General features: G+C 34.9%; 2 protein-coding genes across 3 annotated transcripts in view; one reads left to right on the forward strand and one right to left on the reverse strand.

Moving 5' to 3' along the window:
- The first annotated feature begins 1,279 nt into the window (after positions 1-1,279).
- The window catches only part of LOC106644420 (guanine nucleotide exchange factor DBS), a 62,015-nt gene continuing 39,766 nt past the window's right edge, over positions 1,280-23,528 (forward strand). Inside the window, exon 1 of the mRNA XM_014359911.2 lies at positions 1,280-2,111. Within this exon, the coding sequence (XP_014215397.2) occupies positions 1,937-2,111 (175 nt within the window). The 5' untranslated portion in view covers positions 1,280-1,936. The remainder of the gene's footprint in view (positions 2,112-23,528) is intronic.
- Positions 20,406-23,255, reverse strand: LOC149374883 (uncharacterized). 2 transcript variants are annotated; one of them, XM_089591353.1, is made up of 3 exons: positions 23,079-23,255; positions 22,442-22,630; positions 20,406-22,053 (listed from the first exon to the last, which is right to left on the reverse strand). In XM_089591353.1, exons 2-3 carry the CDS (start codon positions 22,559-22,561, stop codon positions 21,049-21,051), a joined length of 1,125 nt encoding a protein of 374 aa, XP_089447479.1. In that variant the 5' UTR covers positions 22,562-22,630; positions 23,079-23,255; the 3' UTR covers positions 20,406-21,048. The 2 variants fall into 2 exon arrangements, with proteins under 2 accessions (XP_089447479.1, XP_089447480.1); XM_089591354.1 differs by lacking the exon at positions 23,079-23,255 and having other exon boundaries at positions 22,442-22,746.

Genomic DNA, 23,528 nt, shown 5'->3' on the forward strand with positions numbered 1-23,528 from the left:
AAACAATGAATTCTGAATAAAAAATTGTGGAGAGTATTAAATCATAAATTTGTACAATTAAACTAAAAATATACTGTTGTTTCAAATCATCTCAAAATTCACAACAATAAGAATATCATTTACATTTTAGAACTGAAAACTTTATTGAATTGAATTAAATCCGTTTTTATATTTTTACACTACCTTCTACAGAAAATCCTGCGAGATTATGCAAGGAAAAAGCAAATTCTGAAAAAATTTTTCCATACTGTAAAAAATCTCCGACCACCCTATGCAGCATACAGTGCACATGCAAGTATGCAAAGCGCGCGCACCGGCTCTTACACCCCAAACAGGCGTGCCGTGTATATATACATGTGCCTAAAAATGCGAAGGTGCGCGCGGCGCCGGCTCCTGGACATCTTCGTGCTCCCAGAAGCCAGAACGGCCTCGCAGTTTCCCAGAGTCGGCTCGTTCGGCCGCACGCATGTGCCGTGCTCGCCGAACGTAAACAGCTTCAGAATAAAGGACGGGATGCACGGAGCTCAGGGCGCGGATCGTAAGTAAAACTGTGAGTGCGAGGCACTTTGGTGGCAGAAGAGCATCTTCGTGGCAGTGACAGTAGCTGCAGCGGTGAAAATCAGTCGACACTTGCACTTTAACTGCCCGAGCCTTATAACCCGCATAGCGTCGCATAATAACCAAAACCGTAACAGTTCGACCCCGTGATATAAACCTGTACACGAGAGAACAGCGGTGTTTCCAGCTATTCTTGGAGGGCAGTTCTTGACTGAAGAGGTCCTTGGAGAAGCAAGTCGATTTCTTTTACCTCGCATCCATGAAGCGCTAAAAGCTTGATTCGTGAGCAGTGATGAAAGGGTTGCCGAGGCCAAGACAGGACTTTTCACCGACGGTTACTACCTATCCTCGGACGAACGATTATTGCACTGCAAGTTGATTAATTTGCCAAAGTTATCAAAGGCATTTAAATAAATACAGTGAAAGCAATATGGGTAGTAAGTTCTGCGAGCTTAATGAAGAAAAGCCTAGGAGGGAAAAGTTTTTTGATAACAAAGACGGGGAGTAGGTACATCGTAATTTTGTGGTAAAATAATATCAGTCTCACAGTTTGTAAGACTTGCAGTTTGAGTTGCTAGCTAGTATGAGGTATTCAAAGTATTGGAAGCAATAATCCGATCGCCAACGACCGTTGTAATTAAAATTTATCGATAAACTTTGCGGTTTATGGAATTTCGTAAAAAATAAATAAATCAAACAATAAATATCATTATGCTCTTTAAAGAATTTTGTACGATAATGTAGTATAACAATAAAAGATTAAAAATAAGTGTTGGATATTGTATTAACAGTGAACAAGACATTTTTATATTTACCGTAATCAAAGGAAACAAGAAAGGAAACTTACTGAAATGGACAGTTAAAAACAAAAAGAAAACTATATAAATACAGTATTTAAATACTCCAATAATACTAAAAAATATTTAGCAAAGAAGTATTTCTTTAGCAAGTACCATTTTTTCTTTCTCTGCCTGGAAAAAAAGTTTAAAAAAAAGGAAAAAAAGATTAACCATACAACAAAACAATGCACAGCGTTCACACAATGGACCAGAGCTTATCGTTTGACATCATCACCAAAGGTATATAAACAAGAAGAAGCGTATCAAAGTAACGGAGAAGCCAATGTATTTTCGGCGTTTCACATTTGAAAACCTTCGATCTCGATTATCAAGTCAGTAATGTAGATAAGAAAGTCCGAGCAAACTATTGGCTTTTGTCCTAGCTTGACACAACAGATTTGTTTTTCTCCTATTAAAAAATCTTTCTCGATGGTGATGCGTGTGTAAAACGGTCTCGTGTGAAGTTAAAGTGGATTAATAAAAAAGCTTCTGGCACATTATAGCTCTCTGAAAATAGTGGTGCAAAATTATTGTGCATAATGGCCGGCTCGCCAACAAGCATCGAGAACCAGATTGACAGCTTTTTGGAGCAGTTCAAACGCAGTGGCTCCTTGGCTATGGAGGATCATCATCACTGGCGGTCCAGCCTTTACAACGTCAGTAGTATTAGTCACAGCTGCAGAGGTAACCTCGATCTCGAGATCCTCAAAGCCGGTAAACATGACAATTAAGTATATCTTCTACGCGAATTATTATTGGGCCCTTATTGTTGGGCTTTCTGTAAAAGATTACTAATCATCCGACAAATTAAGTTTTTACAGTTAAGGTATTAACTTCAAATGTCATGGTTCTTTAGTAAAGTATTTATATACATGCATATGAGTTTTTATATTTATTTACCATCTTAAATGTTATGAAATACACAGCAGAATATAAATATAAACAACGGGCTAAATTCATGCAAAACGTAAGGTCTTGCATTTAAGGCATGACCAATCCACGGTTTTCCAGAGCAGAAAGTGTAATTTTAACCATAGGTTTTCAGTTGATCATCTTTTTTTAGTTTTATATTATATCCAAGTAAATTTTATATTTTTATCAAATGTTAAATAATATTACATGTCACAAATCAACTTTTCAGCCATTTCAAAACACTTTTCGTTGTATCTTATGTTAAGATGGCACTGAAGACACAAATGCCAAGCACAAAGAAGTCTACTTGAAGAAAATCTATAAGTTTTATATTAAATATTTGGTCATCAAATGACACGTTAAAAAATTCTAAACCATAAAATGATTTTTTTGGATTTTAAAACGATTTCTTTGTTCAAAGTGTAAGTATTCCATTATTAACACAAAGGATCAATACTATTGCACAAAAAAAATTTTATTATTGTTTTATATATTTATATATTATTTTAAATATTTATATATTATTTTACTACTACTACACTAAGGATCAAACTTATTGCACAAAAAAATTTTTATTATAATGAGGTTTACAACTTTTTTATTGAACACTTTGTTGTAGAATTTAAACTTATTTTATTCACATGCAAACAACAAATTTTCGGTGTTTTTACTTATATTTTGCATTACAGAGTATCTGCATTACAAGACAGTAAAATGTGTAATACAAAAATGTTGTGATCAATTGTAATCTACAGCTTTGTCGTTGAACACGAACGTATAAAATGTATTAAAACTGAGAGCTTAAAAACCTGCTTTTTTTATTCTGAATGTGCTACAGTAAGTTCATCAGCTTTAACATTGAACCTCAAGTTATCTACAAAATTTTAGCTCTTTTGGATAATCATTACTTGAGTCGAAAAACTTGATTACGTACATACATATATACATACATACACCATGTGACTAATTCAAAACAAGTCCCGTTTTATATAAAAATAAGCAGCTAATGCAGAAAACTTCGTCCTGCATGTAGGGCATGACTAATCTATGAGGTGTAAGAACAAAAATTATTATTTAAATAACAGGATTTAATTTTGATATAATTTTGTTAATCCAACTGAGTTTTAAAATCAGTACGCTAACTTTAAATTTAAACTAACAAACGCTTTATCAACTATTTTAAACGTTATTTGATAATAAGTGTATTGTAACAGTATCGTAGGTGAAATTGGTCAATACAAGAAAGTGAATTTTTAAAAGTTCTACAACTTTCGTATCAAAAACTTTTTCTAAAAGTATGATGTACAATGTGTAGAAATGAGATAGTGTAAAACGATTTTTTGCCAATTTTCAAACGATTTTTTTTGACTTAATCGTCAAGTAGGCATTTTAGAGAAAAACGTACGGAACAAAAAAGTTTTATTTTAATGAGTTATACAACTATTATGTTGATCAGATTCCAGACAAATCAGAACCAAGTGGTCTTGACGCCCTCTGAGCTAAGCTTTCACCATGTATTCCTTATTACTTGAGTTAGTCGAAAAACTTGATAACGTACATAAATACTTCCATACATACACCATGTGACCAACTCTAATCACCCTCTTGGTAGGTTTGAAATTTGTTTTATATTGAAAATGGACAATTCAAAAATAGTTATACTTTTTTCTCTGACAAAAGTATAAGGCACTCTAATACATTGGTCCTAAAAAATTTATATCTGTCTAAATAATGCGTATATGTATAATGATCGCATATAAATTGCGAAAAACGGTGTCACCTTTATTAAAACCTGTGTTCATAATTTTTTTCTTTATAGTACATGACATCGCGACCGAAATACGCCCAATTTCAAGGGTGCACCTGAAAAAAAAAATTTTTTATTAAATAATTGGTTAAAAAACGGATTATTTTTGTGGATTTCCTCACACATTCTTTTTTGTTTATACATTACTATTTTTACATTTTTATATCTTCTTGTTTTTCTCTTTCTCTCTATATCTTATCTTATCTTATCTTACTAATACATAAAGCAAAGTCGCTAAAACCGTTGTAATCGCTAACCGCAAAAACTACTGAACCGATTTTGCTGAAATTTTGCATACCGATTCTTGACACTTTCTAGGTGGTTTGAGTATGGTTTTTATCTTGAAAAATTTAATAACAATAGCAATAAATACGCTCAAAGTTTTGTAAAAATACGCCAGCTTTTCACTTTAGTTCAGTAGGATCCGCTAGGTGGCGTCGACATAAAATCGAAGCTACCTGCAACGGAATAAAATAAGTGTGGTTATAATAGGCCGGAGCGTCGTAGTTTTTTCTGCAATCGTCAACTGGTAGATCATCGACAATGTAGCTGGAGACGTACAGCTTGGTATACCGGTTCCCGATGACGCTTTTCTCCGAAGAATAAGTGATCTAGGTCTTCACTTTCACCTGGAACCTTCAGGATTGATGAGTGCCACTAATGAAAAATTCATTCTAACCGATAATGTCTCCGGCGGAATACCAGACGACGTGTCAAGCCAGATCACATCCTGCTCTGACCCTTCAGAGTTATGTGGCCATACCACAATCTGGCCTGGTGCCATCAGAGAGTTTTAACTACAAATATATGCCAGGGAAGACAGCCCTAAAGAGTACGGGCAGCCACAACTGCCAACTTCTTAGTGGTCGTTCCAACGGCATACCTACAGAGAAGGTATTCTTTAGGCCCACTTTCCTGACTAACGACGAGCTGTGGTTATCCGGGCAACGACCTGAAGACGAGATATATTTTGATCAGCGACGCATATCTCCCTCATGTACAGTCTCCGTACATAGAGACTCCGAGGGTAAGAGTCAAGCTACCCACAGCTGGCTCTCCATCATCAAGCATAATAATAAGGAATAACTAAAAATTGCATCACTGGCCTTTTTCATGGCCAATATAAATACTTACCTTCATTGCTTAACCTTCAATCTCATCAGTTGTTTTCAGGGCCCCCTAAGTTTAAACTACCGAGCCAACAAATACATTCTTACTAGCATTTCCGGAAACATTATTCGTCGACTAAAAGACTACGTAAAGCCGGCCACTATTAAACCAAGTCAGTCATTCACTGGCAGACGTCACGAGCAGAGTTGTTCGTCGCAAGGCTGGGAACCCCGGTGACCGATGATCCTATAGTACCCCCTCGACTCTAAGCATGTAACCAGGAATCACCGATCCTCTCCAAGGTCTGCGCTGGGCGTACCTAACAGCTAATCCCAAAAAATTTTTTTCAATATAAATTTTTTGGGAGTTTAAAATCTTAACAGCTTTAAAAAATAGCCCTTTTCGAAAATTACAATGGAAAAACTGATAATTAACCACTCCTTATGTCCAACGATTATTTTATGGCATAAGAAACGCACGATACTGTTCAGCATAATTATATTTTTTTTAATTTTTACAACTTATTATTTGACTAAATAAACTGTATGGATTGCGAACAAATATGTTTTTAGTAAGAAGATTTTTGTTCTGAGAAGTGTCAGGAATAAATGTAAAATTTCTAACTGAAAACGTTTCACATTACATGTCAACACACTACGGTGTTCCATTTAGTAAGTCTTGGGCGAAGCCGAGACGGGGGGCTGCTAGTACATTAATAAATATGTACATGTTTCTGAGTTATCGTGTCTTAATGTCTGATTCTTTTATTTTTTTGTCATGGGATACATGGCTTTAAAACGCAGATATTGACATTTCTCGGGTTAGGGCTTTCTCCCTTCTGTGTTTTTGTTATTTCATATCTCTTATTCTTTTACTGATCATTCATGTGTTGTTGAATCTATGTTCCTAAGATTCTATCTTTATTTCCTTTCTGTTTAAGAATAATTCTCTGTCTCTGGCGCAGCTCTGCTTTTGCAATTGTCTCTGTCTTAGTATCCATCCATCTTAATTATTTTGTGTATATGCTTTAGCTCATGTCTTTGCTTCTATTAAATTTTAAGGAATTTTGAGATTTTTTCCATTATCTACGAAAAACACTTTTTTTAGCTTAAAATAAGGGTGGTCTGAGGAGTCCGATGATAAATACGTGTATAGATCTATGTGTGTGTACTTGAAAACACACGAGTGAAAATTAATTAAATGAAAGTCAAATTATCACCAATCTATCTTCTACCCTGGGCCTCATTTCCATTGCTATTTTCAAGCTGCACATGGTAACAGCAGCCCAACTTTTTCTGTAGCTCGTTAACCCGAGCTTTAACTATCTGAAATGAAGCCGTTCGAGTAGCCTTTTAGAAAAAAAATTAAAAATTGAGAAACCAAAGAGACAAAAAATACTGTAGAAGCAAAGATATAGGGCAAAGAGAACGCATAAATATAGGGAGTTCCTATCGCATCGGGCCACAAAGCCCCATGGGGCTTACACAGAGCTTTTACGTGAACGCAGAAAGAGGCGACAATGGCACTAAAAAAAAGAAAGCTCCCACTTCTACGACTCGCTTTCCATCTCCCTCTCTCTGTATATATATATGGTGTTTTCTTTATCGCCGTACACACGTGCGAACCTTTCTTTGTGCTCCTATATCTGTATATCTACCACAAGCCACCAAGTTTTCAGCTCGCGTCCAAACGCTCACTGTATACCCATCTCACCCTGGCACGGAGCAGGAACTGATTTGGCGCATTGCGCTCGCGCACACATGCACATCACGCATTATGCAACTGCAACACTCGCGTAGATGCGCTGGCACATCCCGTTGGCAAGAGCACGCTTGGCTTCCACTGCGCGCCGTGTAGTCGATAAGCTTGGGATTAAAAATTTTATTTGTTGCACGAAGGATTCGTCCCAGGAGACTCGATACGATTGCTTATCTCGAGGGATTGTTTCGTAGTCGTTGTGGGTGTTGTTAGGGATATTGGTGGTTTGTGCGATGTAGACCAACTGGATCTACATTTTAGTCCCAAATACTGATTGGCATACTTTTTGTGATAAAAAAGTCTGTGGAAACCAATTGTTATGTCTTTACGCTTTAAAATATAGCGATTTTTTTTATTGACAAGAAAGACCGAGTGGTAAATAACAAAATTCCATTTTTGATAAGTCTTTAATATTGTCTATGTTATTAAATTATAGTAAATTTATTAACATTTTAATTCTTTGAGGAAAATAATGCAAAGGAAGCAAAAGGTTTTTTTACTACTTTAGTTTGCTTTGTTGAATCGTCACCAACTGCGTTTAAGGCTTTTGCGATCATTACAAATATCCGGTGAAACTCGATGTTATTCAGGATGTGCAATGAACGTAATCTCCGGAGTTTTTTTTAACTTATTTATTTTCTTTTGTTGGACAATTCGCACGATAAACTGGATGTCTTTTCCAAACATCGACTCTTTGAAAACGTTTTAAACTAAGAGTATAGAATAACGAATTGTACCTCAGCAAAAACGATTTCTATTTAAAGTTTAGGCATACAAAATGGAATAAATCCCAATGCAAACTTTCTTAGTGTCATTGCATCCTGTGCAATATTTTTAGATAAGTTTTCTCAATACTCGCGCCGCCAACACACTGCTCGCACCCTCCCTTATCGATCCAATTACCATAAATCGCATCGCACTTGCAGCTGCAGTTAAGGTGGTGGCAGTCTTTTCGATCCTTCACAAGTTTTCTTCCTTACTGTTCCCCGCGTAAAACATTGTGGCAATAAATTTATTCTTATTACACCCAAGACGGATTTACTATTTTCCAAATGTGGCCCTTTGAACACCATTGAAGTTATAGGATAATATGGTACCAATCAATCGTATTCAAATAGTTGTAGACATTTGGCAAAAATTAACTGGTTTTGAGTTTATACGAGTTTGGATATAAAATAATATTTTTAGGACGATGATCATGCTTTTAACTTTTGTTTGCGTTAAAACATTAGAAATTGTTGTTCTTGAAAAGGCAAACATTAAGATAGAATAATCTAATCGACCCATACGATGGATGCACAGTAATATTAACATTACATTGGAATTGGTCGTAAGAATTAGAATAGTGCAGTGGACAATTTTTTGATCTCAAGTACAGACTGCAATCAACAAAACGTCATTAGGTATGAATTTCTAAATAACTGTCCATGGAGCACCATTCGGGTATTTGTAGTTTTATTACAATTTGACACTCATTTTTTAACAAAGTTATACATTTCACTAGTGAGGTACCGGTGGAATTACCTAAAGAAAAAAATCACTTAAATGTAGATGGTATTGAATGAATTCCGAATTCAGTAAAGTCTATATGAAAGACCAAAGCTGTACTGATTACAAGTTATGTCTCCAAGCACGAATACTTTTTTTACAAAAGGATGTAAAGATGTTCTCTAGTGACAATAGTTCATCGTGAATTAGACAAATAGATGTGCCAAATTCCGCTAACAATACAAGCAACTGTAAGTATTTCGGTGTTTCTTTGCTTTAGCTATTCTTTCGCGCTCAAGAAGATGAAGGAAGAAAGGGGTTAAAGAGAGAGAGAGAGAGAGAGAGAGAGAGAGAAAGAGAGAGAGAGAGAGATAAAGAAAGAGAGAGAGGAGATGAAATTGCATTCTGTCAACTTTAAATTACGTAGACTGTGACTCCAGCAACGGGGGTCCTATTTTTTCATTAAAGTAAGCTGCAGCAGTAATGCCAGGAGATATAGATGCCAGCTATTTGTAGAGTAAACATAATGAAAAAAAGGAAAAAAATACCATTCGTATATTTGGTATATTTTTTTTCTATTCACATTTCTTTTCGTGATTTTATCATTCTAACGGTAATAATATTAAAATCCTACTCCTAAAACAACATTTATAGTTTCCGTACACATATAACCAATAAAAATATTAAAACACATAAAGATACAGAATAGTAATGAGACTTCTTTTAATTTTTTATTCTGTGGATTAATTTCCAGTTACTTGTATCTACGTATACTTTGCTGTTAATATGTTTGGACAAGACAAAAATAAAACAATGAATATTGTGATTTCAATTGACTTTAGAACATGTATGAGATTATTTGTAAGTTAACACAAAGTATAAACGAAACAAGAGGTCATAAGTAAAGCAAAAGATAAAGGTTATAAAAAATAAGCGTGTTGTCATTAAATCTCACATTACGATTTATCTAGTAAAACTGTACGTTGCAGGAACTTTCTGTAGTTTACAGAACAATGTGGATGCGGTCTTCCGTGTTTTCTCACAACCTATCTAGTTTAATTAAGAATCTAGTGTTCCTCATTTAATGATAAGTAATATTTTTCCGATCCTAAAGTCAAAGTGATTCTGCATCAAGTTAATATCAGTAGTATTATTCTAACTTGCGACCAAAGAGAAACAGGACAGCTTGGTTTAGGAGATGTGTTATATTAGAAAAAACACGGTTTGCTTAAAAAATCATCACTTTTGGATGCAATGATGAAAAAGCTCTTGGTAGGGGCATAACTGAGAGTAGTGAAGCTACTCCTAGACTCGTAGATTTATCTGGATGTGCGATTCAGGCGGATGCAAGTGCCACTTTAATGGAGGATGGCAGAGTTTTCACGCTGGAATCTTTACGGGTAAGTATTCAATTTCCTTATTGTTATAATCAACACAGATTAAATCAAATTCACAAAATATATTATGATAAGATGTTGTTTACTAAATTTTATTCATTCTTAGTATTCACATAAAGCACGTGGTCTATTAACTAAAAACAAAAAAAGTTCCCTAGTGAAAATTCGATCTGATAAAAAGTTTATTAAAATCGCTTCTGGATATTGGACCACTTGGTTTTACTAGATAATACCAGGAAAGTTTTCATCTGTGGTTGGGGTGAACAGGGATAAAAAAAATAGATATTCACCGTAGTTTCAGATATAATTAAAAATTTTTTAATCAAGCAAAACCCAAATTTCCTACGACAGTATCGGTGATTTGAGTTTTGCCTAGACAATTTGGGTTTTGCCTAATGTCGGGTTTCGCCTAACATAAGGTTTTGCTAGTAACATAAATAATGTAAGGTTAGGCATCAGCATTTGAATTTTCTCCAACAGAAAGTTCCACTTTTTGACAGTTATAGCACTGGCATGGTTTTTGTGAACCAGATCCTTACAAATCGTTTATTTTTTCTGTAAAACAAATTTTAAACCTAATATGCTGGTGATCCGAGTTGGTCACTTAATGTATGTATACGTGTATGGATACATATATAATTAAGTTCTTAACTTAAGTAATTATAATCGAAATGGGTTCAAATTTTGTAGATAGCTCCAAGCCGGGTGCACGACCAGTGCTGCTCTCATACAATACCGATACTCTGATAAATGAGAAACCAGATAAAAATATTGAATTTTAAATGTTTGTCGACTAGATGAAACACTTGAAACTATACTTAGATCTTTTTTATCTTAATCATATGATAATTCTAGTTATTGGCTCATAAAATTTTTTAATAAACATTACTCTAATGAATTTCCCTCTGTTTTGACAGAACTATGAACAATTCCTGTCATCGATACATTTACGTACATTGAATTTCGAGAAAACTTTTCAACAAAAAACGTCAGTATGGTTTTTCCTAGTGCCAATGCGATTGCAGTTGAGACGGGTAAGTTTCTGAAAAAGTTTTTCCCACACCCTCGAAGCAAGAGCTTTTTTCACGGATTCGCTCGTGTACGCGGAAGTGCGAATAGGAAGGCGCGGGTGTGTTGGACAGTGGGTGGATGGGCGACAGTCCTGATAGTAGCAGAGCACACATACACGTAAGAAAAAAGTAGCAAAGGGGGAAGGAAGGGGGGGAAGAAACCAAGTGAGTCGAATCTATAGCCGAGTGAGCACACAGCGAGCGCGCCACTGGGCTCTTATCGATCTGCGTCACTGTATACTGCCAACCCGAGCGCCAACGTCGCTATCCGCCTATGTATTATGCACGTAGTATCAGCTGCAGGTGGGCATAGGATAGTATACACACTTGCGCGCCGGCGTCGAAGCTTTTGCACAATCTGCGCCTTCCGTACTTGCGCGCGAGTCGACTTTCGTTGTTGCACCGAGCGATGTTAAGATGCACTGAATTTATTGACGCTAATCTCACGTGGCCCTTTCGATCCCTATACGTGTGTGCTTTACGTCACTGCTCACACATGTGAGCCGGTAAACGCTAACAAACTAAGATTACTTTAGTGCAAAGCTGCGCTTCGTCACTCATCGACAATTCACGCTGGGGAAGTCCAATCGACCACAAGCTGGAGGACGAGATTGAGCAGGGCGAAGACGCCGGCCAGGTAGAGGAGAAGATGCAAATTGCTGAGCAGCAGCAGCAGCAGCAGCGACGGAAGTCCAGCCATAGCAGCTGCAACTGTCCCTGTCACCATCACTGCTCGACCAAGTGCCCGGCAGGTTCGATTCCAGATATTTGACAACATTGAGAAACAAAAAAAAAAAAAAAAAAAAAATTGTTCCCACACAACTGTGTCGTACTTATGTGCACATTTTTTTTACACACATACGGGATACGCGCGTAGAACAAACACTTTCCCACGACTCGGGAAGCATGTATACGTCCTCCTCCTCTGATTCTGCGCGACTCCCTTTTTCCGCCTCGTGCACGCGTCCGCGCAACGTATGTATACAACGCGCACTCTCCCTCACACGAACAGACAGCCTCGTGCTCGCTATGCTCTCTGTCCCTGTTTCTTCCTCCTCCTCCTCTTTCTCTGCTCCCGCCCTTGATATCCTCCTTCACGGCCGTGCGAATTTTCTCGCGCGCGACCCTGTACGGCGCGAGTACTTTTTTACCCCTTTACCTGTCTGCCTTACCTCCGTGGTCGTCCCGACAAGTTCTCGGTGAATCGAACAGTAAGGGTCTTAAATTGTTTTCGGAAACAAGTTTTTTTAACCTTTGTACTATGTGACGCCCGTGCAAGTGCTGGTATCCACTGCATGTCTGTCGTACAAGGGCACCAGTGACCTCTGGAAAACGATACTCTTATCATATTCGGCGACTTGGATCAATGTGAGTACTACATGCGTGACAGGCATTTTTTGTATTTTCGAGATTCCTTTAGCGACTTCTTTCGTGGTATTTTGTTTTTGTTTTGTTTCCATGATAAACATATAATAAAAAATAAACTTTACTGGTTACTTTGAGTTTACCATGTGGCAGGAGGCGGTTACATTTTCCTTCGGAGCTCTGACACAATGCCTTACATCCCTCACTTGCATCAACATGTTTCTTGGGAGCGATAAAAAATATTGTCGGTAGCACGAAAGTAGGATGAATTTACATACAGCCGTTCGAGATAAGATCTCGTGTCAAGGTCAGCGAAAATGTCAGTGTTTTCAACAGCTCTCTGTGTTTACTCACTTGTCAGGAAAAATAGGTTTTTTTTTCTCGCTGTGATGAAAATTTTTTTTGTAATTTATTATAATTCGACCTTATTCTGAAATCGACTTTTCTCTAATAGTGCTCAATATTTTAAAAAATGTTGTCTTTGAAATTTTACCACGATTTACAAAAAAAGGTTGCGTCGAAGCTGTAAAAACGTTTAAAAAAAAGCTTGCTACTTTTTGCTACTAAAAACTTATTCCTTATCAATTACTCTGGCGTCAGAATAGTACTCACATTGATGATAGGGGCTTAAGCTATTTTTTGATGTTGATTAGCAACAGTCGTATTTTTCATTTAAATAATATCTTAGCTCTCACTTAAGGTGTCTCCACTCCAAGTGTATCTACGAATCCATCCACATATTACAACTAAGTTGACGCTAAAATAGCTTAAAAGTGATTTTTAGTCACAAAAATTAATTAATGTTTCCTGTAAGTTTATATTATTTTTATTTATTACAAAATTTTTTGACATCTTGCGATTTTCAAAACATAAAAGACAACATAGTTTTCACTAATGACAGATATTACTAACTAATTTAATCCTAATAATCTTCATTTTAAAACCATCAAATATATAATATCACCAATTTCATGTTATTCTCCTTGAAACTATGTAGCTAAACGTATACCTCACATTTTCTCCATTGTTTTTTTATTTCACGGTATCAATCGCTTCTCACTTGGTCTCGCTATCATCAACTTCCTGCTATTGAAATTTAAGACTGTGAATACATACGTATACCTTTCATACTGAAAAACAAGGTTCGATCGAAAAGCTAAGAAAAGATAGTATTCTTACCAAGTGATCGTTTCTTTAAAACGATAACATATAAAAAACCACATGTTTTTGGAATAAAACGTTTTTAATTTTTATAGCCTAAGCTTCAAGACTTGACTCACCACATTTTGTTTATATTATATGTAAATACATCATTATACAAAATATTTTATAAAACTTGCATATCCATGAAAATCTTCAAATACATAAGATTTCATTCATAGTCTAGTGGACGATGGGTTACATTGAATATTGCTTCATTTGAAAATAAAAGGTTTCTAATTTGTAAGAGTTTTCATACCCTATAACATTAAAGCCTTGTTTCCTTCATCCGTTTTCCTCATTTTGAGAATAGGTAGAGTTTTCATGTGTTGCCAACAACAGGAATAGAAAAAAGCTCATAACGTATGCTTTTCTGGATTCTCAAAAAACTTTGGACCCTTTCCGCACAAATAAAAATTATTAACATTATAATGACGGGTGTACGTACAAATCTGAAAGAGAACCACCACAACGGTACTGTCACACAATTTTCAGCGCTGACGGCACCAACATTTCAGTCAACCAGTATAAATGCATATATTTATAATATACAGTAAGATTTAAGAGAGAATTTATATATACTGTTCAGCTGTAGAACTGACAGTATAGCTAAGATTATTGATTAACTTCTTAGCTGATGCGCTCGATACAGCTACAAATTCAATATTTGAGCTGACGTAAACGCAGCACAGCGTAAAACTACGCATAAATGAGGGCTGCTTGTATTCGCTTTGAGCGCAATTCCGAAATCGCGCCCCCACTGGAGACTTTAAGAACGATTGGTCGTCATTAAAAAAGGTATAATTATTATGAAATCGAGTTTCCGGCTCCATTCACCAAGTTGCCAACCCTTACATATCGCTTTTCTACAAGCACGTGGAAATCAATTCATAGTACTGTCCTTTTCTAATCACGACCAATCGTTCTCAAAGTGCCCAGTGGGGGCGCGATTTCAGAAATGAGCTCAAAGCGAATACACACTCACATTAAAAATATCATTGTTCATAACCTGATATTATGTCACTGTTGTTTGTTCAACTGCGTCTATTGCTCTCTTGCTCGCCGGCCTTTTCTTTTATTTTCTTTGTACACGTGTGGGGCACATCTACCTTTTTCTTGTGTATTATCTGCTTCCACGTGTGATTAAAATTTTTTGCCGTCTGTGCTTTTTCACTGCAGGCATCGTGTTGAGTCGCGTCATGTGTTGTGATGATAAAATGCTAAGTAATTTTTTTTTACAACAAGTGCTTGTAAACTGACTGAGGGTACCAAGTCCGTCTTAAGTTCATGTCATTGAATTTCGTACACAACCGTCGCTCTGGATGTAGTTCCATGTGTTATTTAAAAGTTTTTAAAAAATTATCCATCTGTATAAAATCCTTTGCATATTCTGGTAATATATCAGTTACAAATAATGTATTTTATTTGGACAAGAGCATAACAATAATTACAGTTTACGAAAAATATTTTGGTTGAAAAAAAATCGGTTTTGAACCATTCTAGAATTAAATAGTTTGTGAAAAATTTGATTTCTCTAAAAATATGTCCATATTTTCCGAACTCTTGAAATTTTCCAATACAAGACTTCAAAATATTCTTAGACTTCAAAAAATACCTTGTTATTTTTCTGACTCTCGTACATATTAACGGCATTGCCTGTTATAAATTAAATACTTTAATTCTAACTGACCACTATTTTCCCTGATAAATTCACCAAAGACTTGGTATACGATAAATGAGAAGTTAATTATGTGTTATTGGTAATACTCATTGAATTACCTATTTACACTTAATACTTAATAGTATTTTAATTTCCACTTAGTATTAGGTTATTTATTTCAAAATTGAATAAAATGAATAAGTTTCATACATTGCAAGGCCCTTTATCCACTATGATATTCAATAGAAGAACTAATTTTTTTGCGAAACACACAACAAACATGTGCAAATAATTTTTGGTAATTAACGATAAAATTTTAAAGCTATCTTCGTATGTTATAGTGTATTGTTTTGTCTAATTTTGACATTGTAAATTAACTTTACAGCAAATTTTACTAAACAAACAAACAAAAAAGTCAAACATTGATCATCACAAATGGTGGAACACAGTCAAAAATAAGAAAACCAATTTCTTAGCCATTTTTTGTCGACTAGGCATAAATAATGTTCATCAGGAATTTTTTTTTCGAGTTACATACTTCCGTGGACAGTAGTCGGACAGAGTTTTCTCAGATTCATAAAAACGGTAGAACGTATGATATAAAAATTTTTCGATCAAAATATTAGCGAAATCGATGAAGCACCATCTTTTTCACGAATCTGGAAAAACTCAGACTACTTTCTGCGTCAGTTAAAAACTTGAATAACAATTTCCAACGAACATTATTTGTGCCTAGCTTTCAAAAGATGGCTAAAAATGGCTTTTAAAAACGGTTTTTTTAATTATTTTTCACCCCATTCCACGATTTATTAACACTTAAAAAATTTTTTTAAGTAGATACACACAAAATATAAGCTACATTTTACCCGGAATTGAGTACATCCCGGTTTCTTTTTTAGAATTTTTTTAATTTCTTAATAATTTTTTCAAGGTGACGTTCGTTGTTTAAAAAATCTGTAAAATCTTAGCTACCGTAAAGTCTGGACGTAAAGGTGCACGCATGCACGCAAATTTACTTGTATGAAAGCAACCCTGCATATGTAATATGCCATTACGTGGATCTGCGTACGCCTCTTCAGACGAGTGGTGGAAAGTGTCTCTTCAGAGTGAAAGTCTCAACTTTTTTGCTGGATGATCACTGATTATCATTATGGGGCGCATTGTTATGCACAGTTCCCTTCCATATTCTCTATCATGTACATCTTTTGAGTTCTTTTTTAATGCCATGTCTATACAAAATACATGCCCGTGCGCCACACACGCGCACACGTAAATCTCGTGGCACATTATCATACCTTGTATGGTACATTACCGATCAATTTTTTGGTTGCCTACCTCGTTCGTCGACACCTCGGTCAAGCAAAGCGCTAACCCACGGTAAATCTGAATCTCAATTAGCGCTTTCATGAAAGCAGTCTTGAGTTAGCCTTTTTGTTTGACCGAGTTTCGGTAGTTGCATTACTAACAGCTATAAAAGCTTGCTCGCACACTTCGTAGTCAAAAGGGTGCGGGACAAATTTGCTTGCTTCTTTTTTTCGCCACGCGAATCAATATTTCAATCTACTGTTGTGTGTACGCGGTTGCTACGTAGCTTAATACACACATGTGCAACCATTAGCTGCTACATTGTCGCAACTGCTAATATTTATCGTTTTTACTCGATCATTTGTTGCAATTACAGATTTTAGGAAGATTATTCAAGGTAACTCGGCATAAAATCTAAAGTAATAAAGAGCCTTATAATTTAATTATTCAACAATAATATTCACTGTAATTTTAATAAGAGATGTACAAGGTTAATGGAAACGCAACCAATTGTTAAAACTTAGTTAATCTTTAAAAAATTTTGTACGTCAGATTTGTAATTTTATGAGTTGAAACTTTTCTGTTGATTTTTTATGGGCTTTATTTACCTACTATCAAAACTTTTAAAGTGTAATTGAAACTATTTTTTCCCTTGTTTATACTTGGGTATATTTTACGCTGTCGATGACGATCACAACTTTCACATTACATGAAAATTCAACGTATTTTTTATCTATTAGTTTTAAATGATTATTTGAATCCAATACGTAAGATTAAAAAATACAATCATCCATACATGATTATTTTAATTGTTGGTTTCTAATTTTGAATAATTTTAATTTTAATTTTTCTAAAATACAACTTTTTAATTTTCATAATACTGATGTTAACTCCGTCTCCTTGTAGAGGATAAGCTTTTTTTATTCATCATTGAAAAAGGACGCTTTTAAATTGCAAAGCAATTGATTAAGATTGTATTAATCCAATGACATTTACAAAATGACATCATTTTGTAAAAATAATTTTTTCTTTTTTTTTTGTACGAATTTCATATTAAAAAAAAAAAAAATAAAAAAAATAAAAAAACGGTTCCTTAAATACGTTTTTCCTATCTTGAGGCATTTTTCTAACATTTGGACGTTTACTGCGCTCTCGGTAGAAAAAATAGTATTTGGCACATAAGCGCCATCCAAACGGGACAACCCTACGGTCCCTTGGGCCACAAAAAAGTCCCAGTAGCGATGGCACTTCTATAATGAAAACTAGTATTTTTTCATCCTGGATATTTTTTTTAAAGCTCTGTATCATTAATTTGATGTCTATTAGAATTTTTTTTTTTCAACTTTTAATACACCTTAGGTTGCATTCATTTTTCCATCAAATGAGTATTTTTTTATGACACACTATTCCAGAAAACTGAACCAGAAAAGTGACATTATTTGAAGATATAAAAATATCTAATGGAATTTCACGAAAAACTTAAATACGCTGATATCACCATAAACTACTTGAAATAAGATTATTAAGTTTATAATATATTTAAATAAGGTAGAAGAAATGGTAAAAAAAGATTTTAAGTATCACGTAAGGAAAATCATTAAGTTTTTGTGGTAGATGATCACGGAGATTTGGAAAAACTGTTTATTCATAACAATTATATGTTACTTAGTTTTGAAGGGCAAAAATTTTAATAATAACATGGAATGTAATTGCGTCCAAATTCTAGAAAAGAATGACAAAACAATTTAACCTTTTTTCCTACACCATTAGATTTGGTTGATATAAAAAATGTTTGGAATTAGATGCTCGATTTGACTTGCTATGGTCTAAAATTACGATTCAAGTCAATTGACTTCAATGACACTTTTGACTGTCAAAATCGATTAACTTACAAACCACTTTAGCACATGCTGAAAAAAAAATGTTTTTTAATTTATGGATACATAAAAATCAATTTAAATACAATGGTCATAAATAAAAATAAGCCAAATTTCCATGAAAGTCGATTGAAATTTGACAAAAATGTCATTTTATTACATTTGTAAGTATTCAGCAAAGTTAATTTTTTAACTTTTAACTTTTATCATTTCTAATAAAATCTTATTCAGTAAAACCATATTATAAATTATTTATATTAGAGAGTAGCATAATGAACGTAGCTAAAAAATTTTTAATTATTTTTGTAACCACTTATTCCAACCGATTTGAATCGTTATCCACTTGAGTAATCAATCAATTCAAAATTTCAATGGAATTTAGTGGCAGTTGAGTGAACACCAATGGAACCGATTGAAATTTTTAGAACGACCAATCAACCGCTTATAACACAGTGTTACGCAGGATTCTGATGGCTTGGGGTGCTTAATGACAACAAGATAGTTAAACCCAGTCGATCACTTTGTTGTTATATTCCCTTAGGAAAGCGTTCGGTGGTCCCAATTTAGTTATTACGACCAGTCTCGTTCTAGTCCCCGCGTTCTAGAGCCCTGCGGCCACTGCTGCGGGCCTTTTTATGCTCATTTCTCCCCCACTCGTCCTCCTTTCTTTTACTAATAGCCGTGGCCCGTCCCACGCAGTACGTACCATGTACTGTACGTGACAAGAGTATTATATGTAGCTACACATTTATCGGTAAATAAAAATTCTAGACAGTAAATTTTAGTAAAAAAATTTAATTTCGTAATAGTAGAAAAACATTTTATTTACATAGGAACTAATGTAGAGGTATTATCATTATATCTAAAATTATACTTAGTTACTATGCTAATAATTGCAGAGTGTACCATTAATACTTTGGACAACGTTAGTATTACCAACAATAAAAAAGAAAAAGAAAAAAAAAAAAAAAAAAGGAACACTGCTCTGTTTTGTTCTAGCCTTTCTTTTTAGTAACTTCTACATTTTGTTCATTCATACCAACCAATGCAACTATTGATAACAGCGCCCAAGGTTTTTTTAGTTACTTATTCATCATTATAACATTCGTTCTTTTTAGTATAATATTGTTTATTCGGGTTGACTCAGCTAATAGAAATGTACATCATTTTCAATAGTTTTAAACAAAATACAGATTTACAGTAACATTATTAGCTCACCGTTTGAAGAATGTTAGAACTTTGGCAACATTAATGTTGTTGGTTTTTACATTGTTTTTATGGCTTGAAAATGGTTGTTGTCGAATAATATCGAATTATAAACAACAACTAATATCTCGCAAAGAATACATTTAAGAGAAAATTCTCAAAAAACCAGGTTATTGTGAATCGTTTTTAAAATAAAAATTTAAAAATTTCTAGAACATATTAAACAACTTTTGTAATTTGTGTACAAAAAATTGATTAACTATTCTTTGACTACTTTGAGATCTGTCATTATATAGATTTGTTTTTAGGGGAACCATGAGATTATAGAAATATATCTTCTCCAACGGCTCCATAGATACAACCTGCTTTTATATGTTTCAGCATATGGCTCAAGATTCGAATAGCAGCGTAATATATTAAATATTCAAGAATATTTTTTTACTAATCTGTACAAGTTAATTTTTTTATTTAGTCATTTATAGTATTAGTTTCATTAAATCAGATATATGTATAAATTATAAGTATTATGGAAAAATTAGTATGGATTCACATAACTTTTAATAGATGGTATTCATAGAATGTAACTGAACGAAAGCTAAATGAAACACCGACAGGTTAACAGGTAGTTTCATGTGAATTTTATGAAACTTCAAATTGTCTATCACGTATTTTAATAGAGTTTTTTCTTCTGATCTGAATAAAAAATTAAACTTTTTTTTACATCAAACTTAATCTATTGGAATACGCATTAAAAATATAAAATTATCTCTACATACCTAATGTACTAACTTTACAATACTACTTTGCAGTGATCACAGATATTAGTGTGAAATTAATTTTCACGTATTACCTAATAAAATTAATTTTAATTTTTTTACGAATAGGTGCATCAAATTTCGTCATAATAACAGTCACATTGATCAACGTAGATTATACTCTTAAAACATGAACGTACCGAATGTGTACAGATAACTGCTCATGAAGCAACTAAGTGTAGAGCTGAGAGATGCTGATACTAAATTAGTGGCTCGGAAGTCGAGGAACGAGCACTTGAAAAAACACGAAAGTGGTGCAGAATGGATAAGATGGAGAGCTGAGTGTAGCCAAAGAAAAGACATAAATTAGAGCCACCCACTCATAGAAATTAATTTCACTGCCTCTCTCATTTGCATGCACACTTAGTCTTTACGCACTTGCTGACTAGGTACGTACTAGCAAGAGTTGCTGTAACTGTGAAAACAATGCCGACAATTATTTATTCTTGTCTTCGACTTATATACTTGTTCTTATTTGCCTCGTGACTTGAATACGTCTACTTAGCATTTTATAATACCAGCAGTGAAAAACTGCTTTCAAGTATTCATTTTTGTATGTTACAAAACCATGCCAGCACTTTGTTTAAGATATCATCAGAGAAAAAATATAGTTGCAGTCTTTTATCTTTGAGTAAGTAGTGAAATGTATAAACTACTTCCTGTTGATGATTGCAAGTGTAGCTAGATGCTGGTTTTACTTAGTAAAATGTTACTCTTTGTCACATGGTAACTCACCCCGTGCTCAAGTTCGTTATTGGACGTCAAAATAAAAGTCTGAGTCTCACCAACGGGTTCCCCAGAAAATATCACTGGCACCAGATTTCCACTTTCACTTACTATTTCTGCATGCTGCAAAATGTCCTTAGCTATTCTTATGGATTCCATGTCACTCTTTTGACTAGATTGGTTGGGCAAATTTTGGGCTCGAGCAACAAATTCCAATTTGGCAAACCTCAACTCGGGAAATTGTACTTTCAAGAAGGTTCTGAATGTGGAATAGCCCAAAATTTTGACATTTGGCGAGCTAGTTTTACAATATTCCTTGTACAAGTTATGGACAGTTGTTCTTGTGATTTCTGGTGGTAAATACAGTGGAGCGTTGCTCGAGAACTTTGTTTTTTGCTTTGATCTTTGCTTTTTTATGAAATCTTTTACAAAATCAGTGGCTATTTGGTATATGTTCAAAGAAAACGTATTATGAGGCACTTTTCCATGATTTCCATGAACCCTAGGCGTTACTCCATGAGTGCTCAAGTGTTTTCTTATCCTTTTAATTTGATAGTGAGTGCAGTTCTCCAAGTAAAGAAAAGCATCAAGGCACACTCTTCTGCCTTGATAGATGTACTGTGTCCTGAGTCTTTGTCTTTCCGTGTGCTTAGTGGTTTCATTGGGATTTGACAGGCAAGTTCTCAAAAGACCCATGAGATACATGTCGTGCTCAGCCTTTGTCAATTCAGCAATGTTCAACCGGTGCTTGTACACTGCTTCAGGGCTAAGACCTTCGAAGCATTGGTCATCTTGACATTCACAGCCACGTTTAAAGCGTTCCAGCACTTCTGATGAATTTTCTTCTAATTTATTGGAATCTTGCAAGGAGCTACCAGACGTTTTGGTTTTTTTTGATCTGGTAGTATGTAAGTTTTTTTTTATTACTGACTTTATGGTTTTTTCATCCTCAGCTTCTGTCTAAAATTGAATTTGAGACTTTTTAGAAGAAAAAAATTTGCTGTAGCTTGGAAATAAAAATATAACTTTACTGAAAAGTACAAAAGATTCTTATAATCATAATATATGGATCAGAAATGGGTAATTTAAACAGTATTCTATTGGTTAGTAAAAAAACACAATGAATATTTATAATCAAATTCTTAGTCTCTGCCTTATTTTATAATAAACAAAACAGATGGATGTAATAAAAACACAGTAAGTCATATTTACTACAAACGCGATGTATGAAACGATGTATTTTGTATAAAAATTACACCTCGGTAAAAATCCAAATTCCTAGACCCAACCACTTTGCTTTTTCTATTTTCTATTAAAACAATTAAAATAAAAATCTTTTACAACTCACCTCGAACTCGTTTGGTTGTACTTCATCGTCTTCAAGCTCAGTTTCAGACCTGATCTTCAACTTTCCATCACTCCCAAGCTGCTTGGAAGCATCTGACACTTTGTCCTCGGTCAAATTCATGTTCAGTTAGTTATCGATCGAATGTACGACGACTTCTTTTATGCTCTACTATAATGGTGCTTGCAGTCTCTGTAATAAAAAATCACATAATGTTGTGCAGCTTCGAAATAACTATAAAAATGAAGAATTTTTATCTCGAAATGTGACGAAACCCGAAAAAATACGTCGTGGGACCTTAATTTCACAAAAAGGCTACACTGCCACCCTTGCCGATTTCGCGAAGCGTATAATGGTGCTTTTTACGTTAGAAACAAAAAAAGATGTTCACTCTGCCCCCAGTTAACCTCAAAGTTAGATAAAGTATAGGTGCAAGAGCAGAGGCAAACTAAAATATGAAAAGAAAAACCAAAAGTTCAAACGAGCGAATGAAAGTGGTCCTGGGTGCTTTGCAAGGACCCCAAAGGGTGCAAGCTTACGAGCCCAAGCCGATAAGGTCGAAAGTCGCTAGCCATCTGGCTTTCTGCTCGAATATCGCCTTTACGGCGCGACGGCTTCAGCAGACACTGGTATTCATTACCTTTTTTCACTTCATCCGCCGCGGGATCGCTTCCTGGATGACTTGGCGAGCTGCCTTGGCACCTCCAGTGAGACTTTGTTCAATTCCAGGGTATTGGATGAACTTCCGATTTACGTAAAAATATGTGCCCCCAGTCTGCAGTGATGAAAAAACGAGAGTGCGGAACGAGAGGCAAGCATCATCACATCGGGTAAGCCGAGTTTGTGTTTGTGCTACGGAGTGTGCAAACTATATATAGATATATTTTATCCCAAGGTGTTCGGGGACAATCGGGCAGACTCGGGAAGTCGGGACACCCCCCGGAATCGCATGCGGCTCGCTTCGTTCAATGGCACCATCAGAGCCGTATAGGACGCAGTATGAAACTGGTTTTTGTTTTTTTTTTAATTCTGACTTGAACAAAAAATTTTTGAAAAATTGATACTTGCTAATTTTCACCGCCAACATTGG

This window comes from Copidosoma floridanum, unplaced genomic scaffold (assembly GCF_036245765.1).
Source record: "Copidosoma floridanum isolate Cflo_tuat_1 unplaced genomic scaffold, Cflo_Japanese_pri ptg000013l, whole genome shotgun sequence".
In the NCBI taxonomy this organism is placed as follows: Eukaryota; Metazoa; Arthropoda; class Insecta; order Hymenoptera; family Encyrtidae; genus Copidosoma; species Copidosoma floridanum.